The sequence below is a fragment of the Nicotiana tomentosiformis genome, chromosome 10 (genome assembly GCF_000390325.3).
Source record: "Nicotiana tomentosiformis chromosome 10, ASM39032v3, whole genome shotgun sequence".
Lineage (NCBI taxonomy): Eukaryota > Viridiplantae > Streptophyta > Magnoliopsida > Solanales > Solanaceae > Nicotiana > Nicotiana tomentosiformis.
In genome coordinates, this window is record NC_090821.1 from 17,669,841 (window position 1) to 17,688,763 (window position 18,923).

The 18,923-nt window shown below is 39.8% G+C and overlaps 1 protein-coding gene across 4 annotated transcripts in view; it reads left to right on the forward strand.

Annotated features, from left to right (window-relative positions):
* Positions 1-18,923, forward strand: part of LOC104105486 (vacuolar sorting protein 18) — a 75,407-nt gene that overhangs the window by 13,751 nt on the left and 42,733 nt on the right. For all 4 annotated transcript variants that reach the window (XM_070186288.1, XM_070186287.1, XM_070186289.1 and 1 more), the window contains 7 exons: positions 1,258-1,401; positions 1,494-1,613; positions 1,761-1,817; positions 2,534-2,593; positions 5,085-5,192; positions 13,847-13,989; positions 14,414-14,492. In XM_070186288.1, coding sequence (XP_070042389.1) covers positions 1,258-1,401; positions 1,494-1,613; positions 1,761-1,817; positions 2,534-2,593; positions 5,085-5,192; positions 13,847-13,989; positions 14,414-14,492 — 711 coding nt within the window. The remainder of the gene's footprint in view (positions 1-1,257; positions 1,402-1,493; positions 1,614-1,760; positions 1,818-2,533; positions 2,594-5,084; positions 5,193-13,846; positions 13,990-14,413; positions 14,493-18,923) is intronic.

Genomic DNA, 18,923 nt, shown 5'->3' on the forward strand with positions numbered 1-18,923 from the left:
CTCCATTTTGTTTCGCTCGTTTCCTCTTTCCTTCTGCGTGCAAAAAAAAGTTATGAGATTGGTTTTGTGTGCATTAGCGATCATCAAACCTGTGACATAGATAAGATTTACGTTCGTGCAGTTGGAATGAGTGGTCTTTAAGAGCCTGCTTTTGAGTCACCCGGTGAATTTACCAACCCTGTTCGACTTCATCGCTACGCTTGCAAGCACAATATCTGTCTCTTAGTCCTCTTTGGACAACCTTTAATCAGAGAAAGAAAACGTATATTCTATCAACCTTAGAGAGAATCTCTATTCTACACGGAAAAAGCGTATTCAACACAGACAGGCTCAGGGAAAACCCCTTATTCTTGAGAGATTCCCTCTCTATCTCTTTCGATCTATCAGAACAGATCAGGCTATCTATCAATCGATTTGAAAATAGCAGGCTCATCTCGCTTTTCGTTCATTTTCTCCACCAAAACATAGCCGCCATAATAAGAAGTAGGCGAAGCAGCTAGAAGTACTCGCTTCACGCCCTTGAATTATTATTCTTCTCATTTCGTAGTGCCGGTGCTGCTGTTGCCTGCGCGTAGGGCCGTCCCCCACTCCCGTCCCGGGGCTCTAAGGGGCTTTTGTTTTTGGAACAGACGGCAGTGTTTTGCTGACGCCTAAAATCAAGCTTTTTCTTTCAACAGAAATGGCCAACTGATACAAATTCTTAGCTTCAAACAGAATTTTGTTGAAGTCTTAGACCTAATAAGGCTAGCGACGATATCCTTAAATTTCTGTTGTCCGCGTACCTCTATTTCTCAGAGCTGGTATTGATGACTAAGTTTGTATTTAATCTTGAGATTCATCAACTGTACATTAATCTTAAGTTGACATAAAAGACTCCATTTGTTTCTCTTGATAGTATCTGCTTTCGCCTGCCATTATCCATAAATATTAATATATTTTTGAAGAATATTTTGGAAGACCACTGAGGATTTCATTTTCTATTGACTAGAAATCGACCTATAACAATGGGGGTAGATGTGATTGTATTGCATCCTTAATCCTCCTATCTTTTGCAATATCTATCTTGTTCTACATTGTTAAATATGAGGATGAGAAAGGTCCTCCCTTTACCAAATTAAAGAAGACAGAGAAACAACGATTTAGGACAGGGGCAAGAACCTGAATGTGCAATTATTGAGCAAAAACACTTTATTCTGAAGGATGGACATTTCGCCATTAAATACCTTGTATAGTTATGCTATAGTTTACGTCTTGTAGGTGGTGAACAGGATAAGTGAACAAATAGTAGAAGAACTTTATTTTGATCAGACACCTGACGCAGTTTCAAGAGGTATTTTTGGCTTATGTAGTGATGCCTCAGCTGGGTTGTTTTATGCATATGACCAAAATTCCATCTTCCAGGTGCGGTAATAGTCATTATCTGAATCTTGTGTGATGTGGTAGTACCCATTAAATTTCTGCTTCAGTTTCTGAAATCGACAATCTGAATTTAGGTGTCTGTAAATGATGAAGGCCGTGACATGTGGAAAGTGTACTTGGACTTAAAAGAATATGCTGCAGCTTTGGCTAATTGTCGTGATGCCCTGCAGAGAGACCAAGTTTATCTGGTTCAGGTCGCGGCTGATTTGGACTTATTCTTTTCCCCTGGGATATATGCTGCAATATTATCTCCTAAAATGTCATAAACAAAAGAAACTATATTGCTTGTGAGGCTGAATTTTTTCTTTTGGCTTTTTCATCATAGACCTAATGTGATGCAGGCTGAAGCTGCTTTTGCTGCCAAGGAGTTCCTCAGAGCTGCATCATTCTATGCAAAAGTAATTATTCTACTTATTTGTTTTTCCTTCATTTTGTGTTCTTTGTCATTTTCCACTTTAAATGCTTTTCAAATCTTTCAGTTTCCATTTATGCTCTGTTCTTTGTTTTGTTTTTTGTACTTTGCTAAAATTGATCCTTGTTTTCCAATTATTAATTTCCTTGCGACCAGCAAAAGGGATATTTCCACAAACTGCTGTAGCAATCAATGTCGATGTCTACTCTGTTTTACAAAGACCACTGGAAATTTCTTCCTGATAAATAAAAATACTTTCTTCAATAATACCCCGAGGGAAAACCAATAATCCCTCCTTAAGAAGGTCAGCTACAGATAATCCCTAAAATTTTCATTAGTATCAATTTGATTATCATCTTGAGTATTTCCTCGTAAAAACTAATGTTCTCTGCATAAAACTTCTGTCCCTAACATTTTCAATACTATATCAATTTGATTATCGTCTTGAATATATCCTTGTAAATGTATTGATTATCATCTTGAATATTTCCGCGTAAAAAGCATGTTTTCAGCATTAAAATTGTTTCCTTTGGCGTATTTATTGCTTGAGGAAGAATGACATAAACGGTGTTGAGGCAGCTTCCCTTTTATGTCCCTTTCTTCTCTTTTCTTTTACTATGTTTGACATAGTAGGCTTGCTAGTAATCCGTATTTATTCCTAGAACTGGAGCCCTTTCTAATGCAAGGAAATGATTGTTGCAGATTAACTATGTGTTATCATTTGAAGAGATCTCATTGAAGTTCATTAGCATAAGTGAACAGGTATGACTATTCTATCCGAGAACACTGATTTATGGTGATGCAAGAATAAATTTTTTTTCACTTATTGGCAAAAAACAACAACAACATACCCAGTATTATCCCACATCGTGGGGGTCTGGGGAGGGTAGTGTGTACGCAGACCTTACCCCTACCTTGTGAAGGTAGAGAGGCTGTTTCCAATAGACCCTCGGCTCAGAAACATAAGCACCACATTAATTAAAAAGATAGACAATGAGGGACAACACCAAAAAGCCATGTAAAAGTAGCATAGAAACAACACGATAATAAGATAATCAAAATGAAAGAAAATGACGGGTATTCATAGAAACCTACTACCAACAGAATGCGAGAGTGCGTACTAATCCTATTGGTATGAACAATCTACCACCTATCCTACTACCCTAATCCTCGACCTCCACACCTTCCTATCAAGGGTCATGTCCTCGGTTAGCTGAAGTTGCGTCATGTCTTGCCTAATCACCACTCCCCACTTCTTCTTCGGCTTACCTTTACCTCTCCGTTGGCCCTCTAATGTCAACTTCTCACACCTCCTCATCGGGGCATCTGTGCTCCTCATTTTCACATGTCCAAACCAGTGTTGTCAAAGGCGCGCTTAAATCGCGCTTAAGCCCTGAAGCAAGGCTCAAAACATGTTGAGCGCTTCGCTTCGCTTTGTGGGCGCTTCAGTGTCGCATCAAGGCTCTAAGACATACTTTTCCTTGTCAATGAGTGTAATCCTGAAAAGGTGACATTAAGCAATTGATATTTCACTATTCATAATTTTTTTTTTAATTTCTTTGTCCATATATTTGTTATTCATGCTTATAATTATTGGTCTTAGACTACATATACAAATTTTTACTTTTTCTCCAGTTGCGCCTTTTTTCTTTAAAGCCCACGCTTTATTTGCGCTTAGTGCTTAAAGCCCCAACGGACCTTAGAGCTTTTTTACGCTTTTCGCTTTTGATAACACTGGTCCAAACCACCTAAGCCTCGCTTTCCGCATCTTGTCCTCAATGGGGGCCACACCCACCTTGTCGCGAATAACCTCATTCCTGATCCTATCTAACCTGGTGTGCCCGCACTTTTATCTCAACATCCTCATCTCTGCTACCTTCATTTTCTGGATATGGGCAATCTTGGCAGGCCAATACTCAGCCCCATATAACATAGTCGGTCTGACCACCACTCTGTAGAACTTACTTTTAAGTTTTGGTGGCACCTTCTTGTCACATAAAAACACCAGAAGCGAGTCTCCATTTCATCTATCCCGCCCCAATACGATGTGTGACATCTTCATCAATCTCCCCATCCCCCTGAATAATAGACCCAAGGTACTTAAAACTACCTCTACTAGGGATGACTTGCGAGTCCAGCCTCACCTCCCTTTCCCCTCCCTGAGTCTCACAACTGAACTTACACTCCAAGTATTCTGTTTTGGTCCTACTCAGCTTGAAACCTTTTAGACTCCAGGGTCTGCCTCCACACCTCTAACCTCGCGTTCACACCGCCTCGCGTCTCGTCAATCAATACAATATCATCTGCAAATAAGAGGTTAAATTTATCTGAATTTGACTGATCTTGCTCATTTGAAGCAATGATCTGTAGTAGTAACTACACTCATATCTATAAAGGAATATTACTTTCCCCACTGTTCCATTTTCAAGACTCAGGTTTTTAGTCTGTAGAAACTTCTTAGAACTTTCATATTTCACATTTGGAGTCCGTTGCAGCGACTCATTTTAGGTTACTGCATTTAGTGTTGAGTTACTTATATGAAATTATTGCTTCTGAAACCCAGACATAGCATACCGAATTTTTATTGGTCTGTCAACTGTTAAAATACTAAACATATTGATAAACATGTTTATTTTTGATAAGGTAATAAATATTATTGAGTGAAGGGCGAATTGAAAACACCTGTATACAAGAGGTATACCCATGTTTATTTTACACAGTCTACACCAGGACTTGACTCTTGAGTGATGCTGTTGCTTTTGTCTGCTGATTATAGAATAGATATTCCAGTATTCTTTTTGGAACTTCTTTGTACTGATGTGCTGTACCATCTTAGTGCTGGTTGTTAATGAAACTTTTTATTGTTTACTGATTAGAAAAAATTCTAGTAGTTTAGAACCATTGAAATTTAATTTCTCGTAATTGTCTTCTTGCTTAGTAGTCCTATGTATGTCATACTATGAAGCAATTTTTCTTTATGAAGATAATGACACTATCTTTGCGTATATATGCCATCCTCTTTTTACAACAAATCTCTAGTTTCATCTTAGTTCTGATCCTTATTGCTGTCTTCATATCCAGCCACTATTAAATTTTCCTCATGTTATAATGAGAGGTATTTCTTGGTCTATGGCTGATTTTTTTTTTTTTTTTCAGTTTCTGACTTGTAATATCTGCAACTTTGAAAAGAAAAACAGCCGCAAATAATAGAATTACTTGGAAATTTCCAGGATATGACACCCTTTGCTTGCAGGATGCATTGAGAACATTTCTCCTGCGGAAGCTTGATAATCTTTCAAAGGATGAAAAGTGCCAAATAACAATGATTTCCACATGGGCAACTGAATTATATCTTGATAAGGTTCATCTCTTTTTGAACTGAGTTTGTTTGATTAAAGTTTGTTATTTTTCTTTTCCCTGGTTTCACCAACTGTAAATATGTTCTGAATGCTAGCCTTATAAATATCTCTGTTTCCAGTTCCTATTATGTGTGGATGATAGGTCTCCTGGATCATCCAATGTACAACATGTCTTTGCCACCCGTACTGGTGTCTGGCACAGAGGTTGGAGAAAGTACTAAGTAATATTCTATAGGGCATGGGAAGGTAAAAGAGTACCATCTTATTAATTGGAAAACAGTGACCTTCCTAATAAGGAAGGTTTAGTGGTTAGGAACTTGAGGGTATTTAGTAGAGCCATACTAAGAACATGAATTTGGAAGTTCTTTGAAGGATCAAGCGTTGCGGTCATTGTTTAAAAGATGGAGCCCAAATTGGGATAGAGAACCAATCAATGATGCATCCACATGGAAAGCTCTATGAAGGAGTATAATGAAAGGCAAAGTAGGAACTGGTCTGCTTCTGGAAGCAGAAATGGTCTGTGAGGATATGAGAAAGATTGGAAGAATGCTCAAGACAACTGTCTTATGCTTGAAGTCTGTTATGGACACACTTTACCATGTATGTTGTGCTTCTAATCAGATGTAGGACACTAGTCTTTACGTTAATCCATTTTTACATATTTAACTAAGGCTAACTTTCTAACAAACTGTATGTTGATAAAAAACAACTGTATGTACCCAATGGAACATTGATTAGTATACAGGATTCTACTGTGACCTTGCTACTGCCTGTGAGAAGTGTGTACTTTATTCGACAGAATGAGTTAATGGACTGGATAAATCGTATCTCTTGCGAGCTCTCTCTGATGATTCACGGGTTCCCTATTTGATCTTGTAAGGAGAAGGACATTAACATTCCCTTTGCACTTTCCTTGGTTACCCATAGGTCCTTGTGCCGGTGAAAGGCATCAGATTGGAAAGCTCAAAATTGCATTGCCAGTGGAGTGTTTCATGATTGAATTAGCAGTAACAGTTCCAGCTCAGTTGGCCTGGTTTGGCCCAACCCGGTGGGTTCTGGTTTGGACCGTGAAAATGTAAAACAAACGTTGGTTAAAGTCAGATTGTGGGTGGTGACACTTTAGTGTACCCCCTATAGTGCTTAGGCATGCGTCTCATCACCCATGAGCTCTCTCTTTATAAGAGCAGTACTAGACACCAAAAGTAGTTGGTAAGCTGATAATATATTGTTAAAAGACGTTCTGAATGAAGGTCTAGTGATCGGGTATAGGAAATAAAATATTTACTAGAGTCATCTCCAAGCGGAGGGGGAGTCTTATTTATTTGCTCTTTCTTTATGGTGCAAACACATACCCGGATCAGCCTGGTTCTTCTCATTCCCCCCGGACGGGGCCTACTCCCCATCCTCACCATTCTCTTATCATTCAAGAAAAGATCTCGCAGGATCCAATTTTTTCTGCTGTAGAGACTTAAGAGCAAAAACAATGGGAAGACCTTATTTCGTCCCAGGAGTGGTGGTTAACAGATTGCCATTTCACAAGAAAACTATTTTTTGAAAACTTAAAATTACATCTTTTCATATAAATGAAAATTTTAAGATGGGTTTTAAACCTGATTGGTAAGTTTTACTTGGAAAAAGGCACAAGTACACCCCTCAAACTTGTCCCAGACAGTTATACACCTAAACTTTGTGAGCGGCCTAATTCCCCTCTTCTTGTTCAAAGTGGAACTGTGAGAAAGCACGGGAGAAAATATATTATTGATATTAGATGATAAATACAATACAAGAGGTCCTTATTTATAGCTATATACTACAAGGAAAAATTTCTCCTCTTCCAATGTGGGACAAGACTACATTATACATATCTATAAACTAACACTCCCCCTCAAGCCGGTGCATACACATCATATGTACCGAGCTTGTTACACATGTAACTAATACGAGAACCAGTAAGAGACTTAGTGAAAATATCTGCTAGTTGATTATTCGACTTTACAAATTTTGTAATAATATCTCCTGAAAGTATTTTTTCTCTGACAAAGTGACTGTCGATCTCAATGTGTTTAGTCCTCTCATGGAACACCGGATTTGACGCAATATGAAGAGCAACTTGGTTATCACACACTAGTTCCATTCCATCTTGCTGATTTCTCCGAACTTTAACTCCTTGAGCAACTGCTTGACCCAAACTAACTCACACGTCGCCATAGCCATGGCCCGATATTCGGTTTCGGCGCTAGATCTAGCAACTACATTCTGTTTCTTGCTCTTCCACGAGACCAAATTACCTCCTACTAGAACACAATATCCAGACGAAAAACGTCTATCAAAAGGTGATCCTGCCCAATCAGCATCTGTGTACCCAACAATCTGCTCGTTGCCTCGATCCTCGAATAGTAATCCTTTGCCTGGAGCTGACTTTATATACCAAAGAATGCGAACAACTGCATCCCAGTGACTATCACAGGGAGAATCCATAAACTGACTTACAACACTCACCGGAAAAGAAATGTCAGGTCTAGTCACTGTGAGGTAATTCAATTTGCCAACTAACCTCCTATATCTCGTAGGGTCTCTAAGAGGCTCCCCCTGTCCAGGCAGAAGCTTAGCATTCAGATCCATGGGAGAGTTAATAGGTCTGCAACCCATCATTCCAGTCTCCTCAAGAATGTCTAAGGCATACTTCCGCTGTGAAATAACAATACCTAAGCTAGACTGAGCGACCTCAATACCTAGAAAATACTTCAATCTGCCCAGATCCTTAGTCTGGAAGTGCTGAAAGAGATGTTGCTTCAGATTAGTAATACCATCATGATCATTACCAGTAATAACAATATTATCAACATAAACCATTAGATAAATACACAGATTAGGAGCAGAATGCCGATAAAACACAGAGTGATCAGCCTCACTACGAGTCATGCCGAACTCCTGAATAATTGTGCTGAACTTACCGAACCAAGCTCGAGGGTACTGTTTCAAACCATATAGTGACCTGCGCAATCTGCACACACAACCATTAAACTCCCTCTGAGCAACAAAACCAGGTGGTTGCTCTATATAAACTTCTTCCTCAAGATCACCGTGGAGAAAAACATTCTTAATGTCTAACTGATAAAGAGGCCAATGACGTACAATAACCATGGACAAAAAGAGACGAACATATGCTACTTTAGCCACGGGAGAGAAAGTATCACTATAATCAAGCCCAAAAATCTGAGTATATCCTTTTGCAACAAGACGAGCCTTAAGCCGATCAACCTGGCCATCCGGGCCGACTTTGACTGCATAAACCCAACGACAACCAACAGTAGACTTACCTGCAGGAAGAGGAACAAGCTTCCCAAGTGTCACTCGCATGTAAAGCAGACATCTCGTCAATCATAGCATGTCGCCATCCTGGATGAGATAGTGCCTCACCTGTAGACTTAGGGATAGAAACAATGGACAAAGAAGATATAAAAGCATAATGTGATGACGACAGACGATGATAACTTAAACCGATATAGTGGGGATTAAGATTAAGTGGATCGTACACCTTTGCGGAGTGCAATTGGTTGACTAAGAGGAGACAAGTCCGCAGTAGGTGCAGAATCTAATGCGGGGCGTGAATCACCTGGGCCTGATGATGGATGTGGACGACGATGATAAGTCAAGAGTGGTGGAGCTGCAGAAGGTTGAACTGGATTATGTGGAGGAACTGGAGCAATAGGTGGTGGAGCTACAACCAGAGCTGTAGGTGGTGGAACTGGAGCTATAGGTGGTGGAGCTACAACTAGAGCTGAATAATCATCAATGAAACTGACAAAGTAGCGGAATCCCAAGGTGGAACTGACCCGACTAGGACCCCAAACATCTGAATGGACTAAAGTAAAAGGCGACTCTGCTCGATTATCAAGACGCCGAGGGAAATGAGAGCGGGTATGCTTACCGAGCTGACATGACTCACACTCTAGAGCTGACAAGTGAGATAAACCAGATACCATTTTCTGAAGTTTTGACAAACTGGGATGTCCCAACCGTTTCTGTAATAAATCTGGTGAATCAGTAACAGGACAAGTTGTAAAAGGAAGACAAGATGTGAGTCCATGTGATATAGCAAGGATAAGGTAATAAAGTCCGTTTGATTCACGCCCGGTACCAATGATCCGCCCCGTACTGCGTTCCTGTATAAAAACATGGTCATCAAGAAATAAAACAACGCATTTAAGTGATTTGGCTAAGCGACTAACATCTATGAGATTAAAAGGACTATTGGGAACATAAAGGACTGAATCTAAATGTAAGAAAGGAAGTGGGCTTGCTTGACCTATTGCAGTTGCCATGGTTTGAGACCCATTGGCCATTGTGACTTTTGGAAGAGATTGAGAATACGAAATAGTAGTGAAAAGAGATTTGTTACTAGAAATATGATCTGATGCACCTGAATCAATGACCCAAGACTCAGAGGATGAAGATTGGGAGAAACAAGTCACGCTATTACCTGTTTGAAGAACAGAAGCTATCTCAGAAGATGTCTGATTACATGCTTTATACTGAAGGAACTCAATATACTCTGCTAAAGAAACTATCCGACTATTCAAAGCATCGGTTCCCATGTCGCTACAATTTGTAGTAGTAGGGTTAACTTGAAATAGTGAAAATAAGTAACTCCTGTGAGAAAACTAAAGAAATAGCTTGAAAAACACTGTTTACAGCAGGAAAACAGAACATTGTTCTGTGCCGGAAACATGCCGGAAACACTGTAGCTCGCCGGAAAATTCCAAAGTTGTCGGAATTTGTTGTAACCAGGATGGATAGACTCGGAATTCCTTTGCGAGCAAGCTCTCCTGAAGAAATATTTTCAAAAAATGGCCAGAAAGGTCACTGTTCACGCCGGAAAAATATAAAAGTGGCCGGAATTTGATTTTAATTAAATGGGTAGGCTCAGAATTTTGAGGAGACCACACTATCCTGAAGAAGCTTCGCGAAAAAATGGTCGGAAAGTGGCCGGAACCCTCGCCGGAAAAGTTGTTGCCGGCGCGTGGAGGAGCGTGGCGGCTTTTCTGCCATATAAAATTTCAGGGGTTGGTTGTCGGAAGGTGATCTACCTCGTGGTGGTGTTGGTTTTAGCACAACACCGACAGAAAGTGACTTTCACTTAGACAAGCCTTAGGTCACCGGAAAAATTGCACGATGACTAAGTTCTTTCTTCCCGGTTAATGCTGGAATGACACACATCGATCTTTTCTCACTAATGCTCTGATACCACGTGAGAAAGCACGGGAGAAAATATATTATTGATATTAGATGATAAATACAATACAAGAGGTCCCTATTTATAGCTATACACTACAAGGAGATATTACTCCTCTTCCAATGTGGGACAAGACTACACTATACATATCTATAAACTAACAGGAACTATTACCGCTTGATACACCACATGGTAGAGAAAATGTCCTTGCTTGAGGCATGAGAAAAACTAAAGAAAGGAAAAAAAACTTATCTTCGTCGGAGAATTTCCGTCCCTCGCTGCTCGTTTCTCTTCGCCTTTGCTGTTGCTGGCAAACTCTATGATTGGTGGACCCATCTCCTTCTCTCGGTTTCTCTACCGCTAATCACTCTTTCTCAAATTCATTTCTTAGTCGAAAAGCCAAAACTCTAGGTCTGAAAAGAAAAAAAACCAAAACTCTGGATTTGAAAAGGGAAAAATCCAAAACTTTGCTCGTCGCTGGCAAGCTCCGTATTCACTGGACCCATCTCCTTCTCTTCTATTTGCTAATTATATCATTCTCTCTCAAATCCATCTTTTAGTCAGAGAATTAAACTCTAGATTTGAAAAGGGAAACCAAAACTCCAATCCCAAAAGGAAATTGCCACAAGCTAAGTTGCTCGGACTCGGGTGCGGGTGTCCGATACGGGTGCAGATCTAGAGGTCAGATCCTTCATGATCTAAATTTCGGAGGTACGGATCCAGGTACGGATACGGGTGCGGGGATTCGGCTAAAAATAATTCAATTATTTAAAAATAAAGTTATAAAAATATGTCTAAATTATGAGACATTATGTGAAAAACTTACAAGGTATTCCGAGAAGGAGAAAATATTGAACAAGAGTAGAATTTTAGGAGATAAAAGGAAAAGGACTGATATAGAAATTTATATATACAAGGTATTCCATTTTCTTCCATATCACCCTAGCTTTTGATTTGTTTTTAAAAATCATTGTATCTGTCCCAAATTTCTCCGTTGATTTTGTTCAAAGTACCCAAAATCGGTTGACCAAATCCGACACGGATCCCACACCCATACTCACACCCACGTCGTGTCGACACGGGTGCGGCACTGAAAGTGAAGAGTCCGAGCAACTTAGACCAGAAGTGCTAGCAAACTCCATTGTCGGCAAACCAATCTCCTTCCCTTTTTCTTTACCCAAAACACCTCTCTTCTCCCTCTCATCTCCTTTTCTTCTACCAAACTCTTAAACTCCATGTCTGAAAGGAAAAGCTTGGTTGGAGAACCAAAACTCCGGCACACATCCATTTTTCGAGGAAGAAAGAAAGATGAAAAGTCTTTAACGGTATATACACGTGACGACACGTAGATAGCATTGCCTACCACAAGTCTGCTTGTCCATGCCTCAAGGTGATAATAGTTTCACTTTGGACAAGTATAGAGGTCATAGGCGCTTACTTTAGATTTGGGATTTTTAATGCTTTTTCCCATTTTTACTTCCTATAATTAGCTTAAATATAGTAATTTGAATTCTTTTGTCCTAATAGTCATTGTTTGTAGCTATTTTTAATTGCATTACATATGAAAACTTTTCTTAGCGCCTTTGTTCGTTAAGGTCCACATGTTAGTTCAGCTTTGTGCTCAAAGCCCCACTGAAATTTGGCATTTTTTTTGTGCTTTTTGCTTTTAACTACTTTGGTTCATTGGTGAAACCCTCAAGAGTGGGGGCTAATAACATGCGATTTGCGTTTGACAAGTTGCATTCTTTTTATGTTTTTTTTAGCCTCAGTCTTTAGTAGAACCAAGAGGTTACGGGTCAAGCCGTGGAAACCTCTTGCAGAAATCTAAGGTAATATTGTATACAATAGATCCTTTGTGGTCTTGATCTTCCTCAAGCGCCGTGTATAATGGAAGTTTAGCACACAATGCTGTCCTTTTTTTAGCCTTTCGTAGGAGCTACTGCGGTCAAGTTCTGGATCTGCCCCTGCTAAGCCACGGGCTAACTTCTGACTCATTGTTAATCATTTTTGTCACTTAACAAATCTTTATATCAAATAGAGTTACTACACTAGTTATTGCTAGAGTTCTAGGTCGGAGGATTAAGAGTGGAAAAGTAACTGGGGTGTTGACTGATCACCATTAACAAACTCAGAAAAGAATAAGCACTCTAAATGGAAAATGTATGTGGATATGAAGCTTTTAAATATATTTAAATGCTTTGGTTTTGGGTGTTAAAATGTTGAGTGTTGTGTTAGTGTGTTAGAAATAGAATATAAGAAATGACGAAGCGTTATTTTTGTAAGTTAGATATCGTCCACTCTCGACAAATAACAGATGTATTGTATCTGACACTTGTAATTTGGTGTCTTTATTCATCAGGTCATCAAATCATTTATATATTTCTTTCCTTCTCTTATTTTCTCATATGATGTCAGAATCTTTATGATCGTAGTAGAGACCAAGTAACTTTCAAGCTTTTACCTATTGGCTGGTCGTTCGACAAATGTATTTCTTTTTTCACTCTTCTTATATCTTTCGGCGTCTGCTTTGAGTATCTAAATATGCATCGATAGCGAACTCTTTTTTCTTGTACAAAATACATACTCCATATTTTAATTCTGGGATTGTACTAAATTACTAAATTGAGTTGGATTAAATTTTTGTTTTGTAAGAAAGTGTTTTTAATTCTAGTGGCAGTTTTCAGAATATGAAAATTCGTCGAGTATAATTGCAAATGAATGATGTACTTTTATGATATTAGTAAAATTTTTAAAGTTCTATACTTTGCTCCAAGTTGTCATAATTATTAAATTTTTTGTTCGATTGGTTTGTCTATATAAATGAAAAAGATGAATAACCCGAACCGAAACTCAAAATAGATTAAACCGGCCAAATATATACCATATTTGGACCGTATAAATTGCAACACATCTATGTTCTAAGCACTGGCACCTGGAACTCCAAATCCTGGATCCGCCTCAGCGCTTCAACATTGAATCTCTCTGAAACCTCTTGGTTGGACTTTGATTGTTTTTGGCAACTTTCTGTTATTCAGACGACTATTTATTTTTCTATGTTTCTCCATCTTGAGTTTGAGGATGGAAGTTATAATGTTCAATTTTAATCGGATATCAAAATCTAGAATGTTTAAAATATTAAACTTTAAGTTAGATATTGTCATATTTACAAGTATCATAATTGTATTGTGTCTGACACCTGACACCTATATATTGGTCCGTCATTCGTACCAAATGACTAAATCATCAATAGCTCTCTCTTACGCTCTCATAATGTAATATGAGGAAGCTGAACATTATGGAATGATTCCACTTATCCGTCTTCAGACCAAAGTGTATTCTTTAAGTGATTACATGGTGGCTGTTATTTGAACATAGATGATTGGCCTTTTCTAGATTTGATTTCGTACATCTTGTTTGCAGATCAATCGGCTGCTTCTGGAAGATGACAGTGCGTTGGACAGTAATAATACCGAGTACCAATCACTCATTAAGGAGTTTCGTGCTTTCCTAAGTGACTGCAAGGATGTATTGGATGAAGCAACCACAATGAAGCTACTAGAAAGGTAGCTTATCTGGCAATTGATCTCTTGCTTGGTTTAGAATCTGATTCTTATAAATTTCTACTCTTTACAGTCCAATTACTCATCTTTTTTATCTCCTCCTCCTCCAAGAAACATAGTACGTATTTTTCGTATCATGCTAATTGCTGATTGTAAAAGTGAGCATGTCACAGTCTCACTTCGCGTACGTGTTTGACATTTTAAGTGCTGTGACCCGCAACCTTTTTCAAGCTGAAATCTCATGAAACAATATGAAATCTATTGTTATCTAGGGAAAAGAAAGAAGGAACTCTTTAGAAGGACTCTTTCTTTGTAAAAGTTCAGTGTTCTTCCCTTCATATATTTGTCATTTGTTCCTTCCCTAATATGTTGTAATAGTTTTTGGCTGACCTTTTGTCCCCCTATGTTGTTATTTTTTCTGTTGTAGCTATGGTAGGGTTGACGAATTAGTGTTCTTTGCTAGTCTAAAGGAGCAATACGAAATTGTGCTTCTCCACTACATTCAGGTTTGTTCTTTTTATGTATCTTTTGAGATGCCGGTTTACTTCATTGGCTTGTCTTTTTTCATTTGTTAAATAATTTCTTATCTCCACATTCATGCTGTTCTTTATTTTTGTAAGTGGTTGCCAGAGGAATGTTTATGATTTTGGATACTTGTCTTGTTTTCCCTTTGTTTGGAGAAAATTATTTCCCTCCACAATCAGAGGTGGAATGTTGTCTTTCATGCTAGAGTTTCTTCTTAGATCTGGTGTATAATAGAATTCTCGCAAGTATTCCTGTCGGATGTCATTAGATTGCAAAACGGCAACCTTATTATTGGGGCTTCCTCGTGTGGGGCTTTCAACTATTTTATGCAATGAGAGATATGAGATATTCCCCTTGACCTATGTGTTATTCATGAGGTCAATGTCAACGGATAGACTACGGCCACTATGAAATCTGTTAGTTTACAACTATGTATATAGTGTAATCTTGTCCCACATTAGTAGAGGAGTAGTATGTCCTTGTATAGTATAGCTATAAATAAGGACCTCTTGTATTGTATTGAACATCCAATATCAATAATATATTTTTTCTCCCGTGCCTTCTCACATGTTATCAGAGCAATTGTGGGAGACTTATCGCTGTACATAAATTCCAGCGATTCCGGTAAAGAGAAATCAGTACTTTTTTAAGGCTGTTTTGCATCTGCTTCATCTCGTATTGTGCAAAATCCAACACTACCACAAGAGTCGTCACTGTCCGGCGACCAAACCCCAGTGAAAATCTCCGGCAACCTCCTCCTCACGCGCCACCAGAAGCTCACGCGCGTGAGCTCACGCTCCGGCGCGTACGACCACTTCCGACCATTTTTTGAAGATCTTACTTCAGAACAGTTGGGTCGCCTGGTATTTTCGATCCTACCCTTACTGTTTTCATTTCATTCTGACCACTTTGAGTTTTTTTCCGGCAGCTACAGTACTATTCCGTCAGCTACAGTAGATTCCGGCAACTACAGTATTTCATTATTCTGTTTTTGTGTTTCCGTACTCTGTTTCAGTGGATTACAGTTGATTCTTTCTCTTATTTGGTAATAATTTGCAATAATGTCTTTGGGATTTGATGCTTTTGTGTCTAGAAACATGAGTTCTGGAAGCTCTAGTGCTATTATTACCTCGGAACCTTTAATGGGAGGTTCAAACTACTTGGGCTTCATCTGTCGAGTTGTGGTGTAGAGGTCAAGGTGTTCAAGATCATCTAATCAAACAGTCTAGCGAGATGAAAAGGCAATAGCGCTTTGGGCAAAAAAAATCGATGCTCAGTTATGTAGCATCTTGTGGCGATCTATTGATTCCAAGTTGATACCCTTGTTTCGTCCATTCCAGACATGTTATTTGGTTTGGGCAAAGGCACGTACCTTATCCACTAATGACATATCTCGCTTCTATGATGTGATATCGCGGATGACAAACTTAAAGACGCAGGAATTAGATATGTCTACTTACTTGGGTCAAGTACAGGCAGTCACAGAGGAATTTGAGAAGTTGATGCCAGTTTCTACTAGTGTTGAAAAACAACAAGAGCAGCGTCAGAAGATGTTTCTCGTTCTTACCCTCGCTGGACTTCCTAATGATCTTGATTCAGTACGCGACCAGATTTTGGCTAGTCCGACTGTCCCGACAGTTGATGAATTATTCTCTCGATTACTCCGCCTTGCTGCAGCACCAAGTCCACTAGTGATCTCATCACAAATACTTGATTCCTCTATTCTTGCATCCTAGACAGTGGATGTTCGGGCATCTCAAACTATGGAGCATAGACGAGGAGGAGGTTGTTTTGGAAGATCTAAACCCAAGTGTTCTTATTGTCACAAACTTGGACACACTCGTGAAATGTGCTATTCCTTACATGGTCGTCCACCCAAAAATACTTACATTGCTCAGACCGAGACTTCAGGTAACCAGGGATTTTCTTTATCTAAAGAAGCATATAATGAGCTCCTTCAGTATCGAGCAAGTAAGCAGACATCTCCACAAGTAGCCTAAGTTGCTCAGACTGATACTTCTATTACTGGTAATTCTTTTGCTTGTGTTTCCCAGTCTAGCACTCTTGGCCCATGGGTCATAGACTCAGGCGCTTCTTATCACATCTCTGGTAATATATCACTTTTGTCAAATATTGTATATTCACAGTCTCTTCCCACTGGTACTTTAGCCAATGGATGTTAAACTAAGGCAAAAGGAGTTGGACAAGCTAATCCCTTGTCTCCTATCACCCTAGATTCCGTTCTTTATGTCCATGGCTGTCCTTTTAGTCTTGCATCTGTTAGTCTTTTGACTCGTGCCCTCCATTGTGGTATATATTTTATTGACGATTCTTTTATTATCCAGGATCGCAGTACGGGACAGACAATTGGTACATGACATGAATCAGAATTGTTTCCCCAGTCACCCTTATACTCTCTTCCACCCCGTGTTTTTGGGAGCACGTGTTTTGTTCATAACTTAGCCCTGGGAAAGATAAGTTAGCTCCTCGTGCTCTCAAGTGTGTCTTCCTTGGTTATTTTCGTGTTCAGAAGGGATATCGTTGTTATTCTCCAGCTCTTCGTAGGTACCTTATGTCAGCTGACATCACATTTTTTGAGTCTAAACCTTTTTTTACTTCTGCTGACCACGATGATATATCTGAGGTCTTACCTATACCGACCTTTGAGGAGTTTACTATAGCTCCTCCTCCACCTTCGACCGCAGAGGTTTCATCCATACCAACCGTTGAGGAGTCTAGTATTGTTCCCCCTAGTTCCCCAGCCACAGGAACACCACTCTTGACTTATCATCGTCGTTCGCGTCCTACATCAGGCCCAACTGGTTCTCGTCCTGACCCTGCTCCTGCTGCGGACCCTGCTCCTAGTACACCGATTGCACTTCGGAAAGGTATACGGACCATACTTAACCCTAATCCTCATTATGTCGGTTTGAGTTATCATCGTCTGTCATCTCCCCATTATGCTTTTATATCTTCTTTGTCCTCGGTTTCTATTCCTAAGTCTACAGGTGAAGCGTTGTCTCATCCAGGATGGCGACAGGCTATGAGTGACGAGATGTCTGCTTTACATACAAGTGGTACTTGGGAGCTTGTTCCTCTCCCCTCAGGTAAATCTACTGTTGGTTGTCGTTGGGTTTATGCAGTCAAAGTTGGTCCCGATGGGCAGATTGATCGACTTAAGGCCCGTCTTGTTGCCAAAGGATATACTCAGATATTTGGGCTCGATTACAGTGATACCTTCTCTCCCGTGGCTAAAGTGGCTTCAGTCCGCCTTTTTCTATCCATGGTTGCGGTTCGTCATTGGCCCCTCTATCAGCTGGACATTAAAAATGCCTTTCTTCACGGTGATCTTGAGGATGAGGTTTATATGGAGCAACCACCTGGTTTTGTTGCTCAGGGGGAGTCTCGTGGCCTTGTATGTCGCTTGCGTCGGTCACTTTATGGTCTAAAGCAGTCTCCTCGAGCCTGGTTTGGTAAGTTCAGCACGGTTATCCAGGAGTTTGGCATGACTCGTAGTGAAGCTGATCACTCTGTGTTTTATCGGCACTCTGCTTCAAGTCTCTGTATCTATCTGGTAGTCTATGCTGATGATATTGTTATTACTGGCAATGATCAGGATGGTATTACCAATCTGAAGCAGCATCTCTTCCGGCACTTCCAAACTAAGGATCTAGGCAGATTGAAGTACTTTCTAGGTATTGAGGTTGCCCAGTCTAGCTCAGGTATTGTTAAATTATCTCATAGTGACTAGACCCGACATTTCTTATCCTGTGAGTGTTGTAAGTCAGTTTATGAATTCTCCCTGTGATAGTCATTGGGATGCAGTTGTCCGCATTATTCGATATATAAAATCGGCTCCAGGCAAAGGGTTACTCTTTGAGGATCGAGGTCATGAGCAGATCATTGGATACTCAGATGCTGATTGGGCAGGATCACCTTCTGATAGACGTTCTACGTCTGGATATTGTGTTTTAGTAGGAGGAAATTTGGTGTCCTGGAAGAGCAAGAAACAGAATGTAGTTGCTCGGTCTAGTGCAGAAGCAGAATATCGAGCAATGGCTATGGCAACATGTGAGCTAGTCTGGACCAAACAATTGCTCAAGGAGTTGAAATTTGGTGAAATCAGTCGGATGGAACTTGTGTGCGATAATCAAGCTGCCCTTCATATTGCATCAAATCCGGTGTTCCATGAGAGAACTAAACACATTGAGATTGATTGTCACTTCGTCAGAGAAAAGATACTTTCAGGAGAGATTGCTACAAAGTTTGTGAGGTCGAATGATCAACTTGCAGATATTTTCACCAAGTCTCTCACTGGTTCTCGTATTGGTTATATATGTAACAAGCTCGGTACATATGAAAGCTCCGACCTGCCTCCCCCATACGTGCTGCCACCGAGCCGTATAGAACGA